We start from the raw sequence: 1840 nt of genomic DNA on the forward strand, positions 1-1840 counted from the left end.
TGTGTTGACGGCTTTTGTTTCCTGCACTCTTTTATTAAGGCATTGTAGTGCCTTAACATAATGTTGGGACTATCGGTACTATCATCAACATCAGATTCATCTACAAATCAAATATATTTGTACTATTTTAGAACAATTTGGGGAAAAGTAATGCAAAGATATTTTCACAATTTTTGTTTTCAAGCAAGCTAGTAATTTTTAATTTCCTGACGATAAAAAAAAATTGATATTTACCACTTCCATTTTTATTATTTTCAAAATAAATTGGTGTGATTATAATTATGCTTTGCACTGCATTGCCTTTTAAAAACGTCCACAAACATGAATGAATGCATACCGGTACTCATATTGTTGGAGTATGCATCTTTCTTATAAAAAACAAAAACATGCACAAAATTGTAGGACAAAAAAGACAAATGAGAATGTTTGATAGAACAGCATAGATTTAACAGCATAGATTTAAGAGTACAATGCTTACCATCATAAATATATGTGTCATCTGAGTCTTCCAAAACTATATTCTTCGGGCAAGGACTTTGTGATTTTTGTTTACTTGAACAATCGCTTTGTACACTTATGTCATCATCATCAGTGGTGATTTTGCTTTGCTTCAGCACTTTTTTTTTCCCTTGCTTTCCTTTTTTTGACTCTTTAGTTGCTGGCTTCACATTGTACAGCCGTTTTTTCAGCTGTTTAAATATGACTCCCTGAAAAGACATTGTAACCAAAGTAAAGAATTTGTAATTAATGTTACTTTATTATAATGGGGAAGTAGTAACAAACTCCAATCATTAATAAATTAATCAACATTGCTAAAATAATGTACAAAGATCAATGAAAAGCACTTTATGATAATTAATATGAAATACAGCATTTAGCATGACCTGTTAACTTATGATCGAGATTCTCCAAATTCACAAGACTTACTTTGACATGCAGGTTACAGTAGTTTACACATAATAAGTCTAGTGTGAACAGCACAGGAAGTTAAGAAACTAGGAGTAAACTTACAAGAATCGTAAGTTGAATAGAGTCAACTGTGCCCATGAAAACTACTGGAGGTACAGCTGTACAGACCGGTCTAAAATATAGTCCAATGCGTACAGAGACAGTTACTTATTGGTGTCACCGAAGTAAATTTTGTTGGCAAAGGTGTCAATTATTTTTTTTCTATTCTACAATCGATGATACTTACATGTTTAGTTTCCGGATCTTTTAATGGAGGATAGGTTATTATTATGCTTTTAGCCATTTCTAATATCTCATTATTGGTAGGTTGGCGATTCCACGGAGGACTGTAAGCAACAGAGACCATATTATTTATTGTTCCTCGTATGATTCTATGTCGTAGCTCAACCGGTATTGTTCCTGATTTAGCCGCAAAGTCAACATCTGTATCTTGGTATATGGTATACTCCGGTGACTTCGCGTGAGACAACCAAGGTCTCTTCACTGACGGAGGTTTCACTGACGGAGGTTCCACTGAAGATTCCTCAAACTCCTTGTCAGGACATGTCTTCACTGCACTGGTTGTACCAAGCATAGAAGAGGTTGTTGCCTTTTCTTCATTGGTTTCCTAAAGGAAATAAGATCTAAAAATATTATTCTGTTACTATTACTAAATAATTTAAATGATCATCATCATTTATAGATTTGACCCAATAAATAGATAAAAGGAATATATATCACCTCATTAACAATTTTCATTTAAGGCCATGTTTTCAGCCTGTTGGTTATTCCACTCTTATGTTACTGCAATAATATACAGAATAAAAATGCCTGACTGTACAGTACATGGCAGCCAAAGCAGACAAAATTAGTGAATGTAATAAAACATTAC

General features: G+C 33.4%; 1 protein-coding gene across 1 annotated transcript; it reads right to left on the minus strand.

Moving 5' to 3' along the window:
- Nucleotides 1–27: 27 nt before the first annotated feature.
- On the minus strand, nucleotides 28–1576 carry LOC117120386 (the record flags this gene model as incomplete). Its single annotated transcript, XM_033265425.1, has 3 exons — nucleotides 28–100; nucleotides 479–707; nucleotides 1196–1576. Coding segments are annotated over 3 exons (683 nt in total), but the record flags the coding sequence as incomplete, so codon positions are not given.
- Between the last annotated feature and the right edge of the window lie 264 nt (nucleotides 1577–1840).

The sequence above is a fragment of the Anneissia japonica genome, unplaced genomic scaffold (assembly GCF_011630105.1).
Source record: "Anneissia japonica isolate Jap-2015-1 unplaced genomic scaffold, ASM1163010v1 scaffold65874_len1864_cov119, whole genome shotgun sequence".
Classification (NCBI taxonomy): Eukaryota; Metazoa; Echinodermata; class Crinoidea; order Comatulida; family Comatulidae; genus Anneissia; species Anneissia japonica.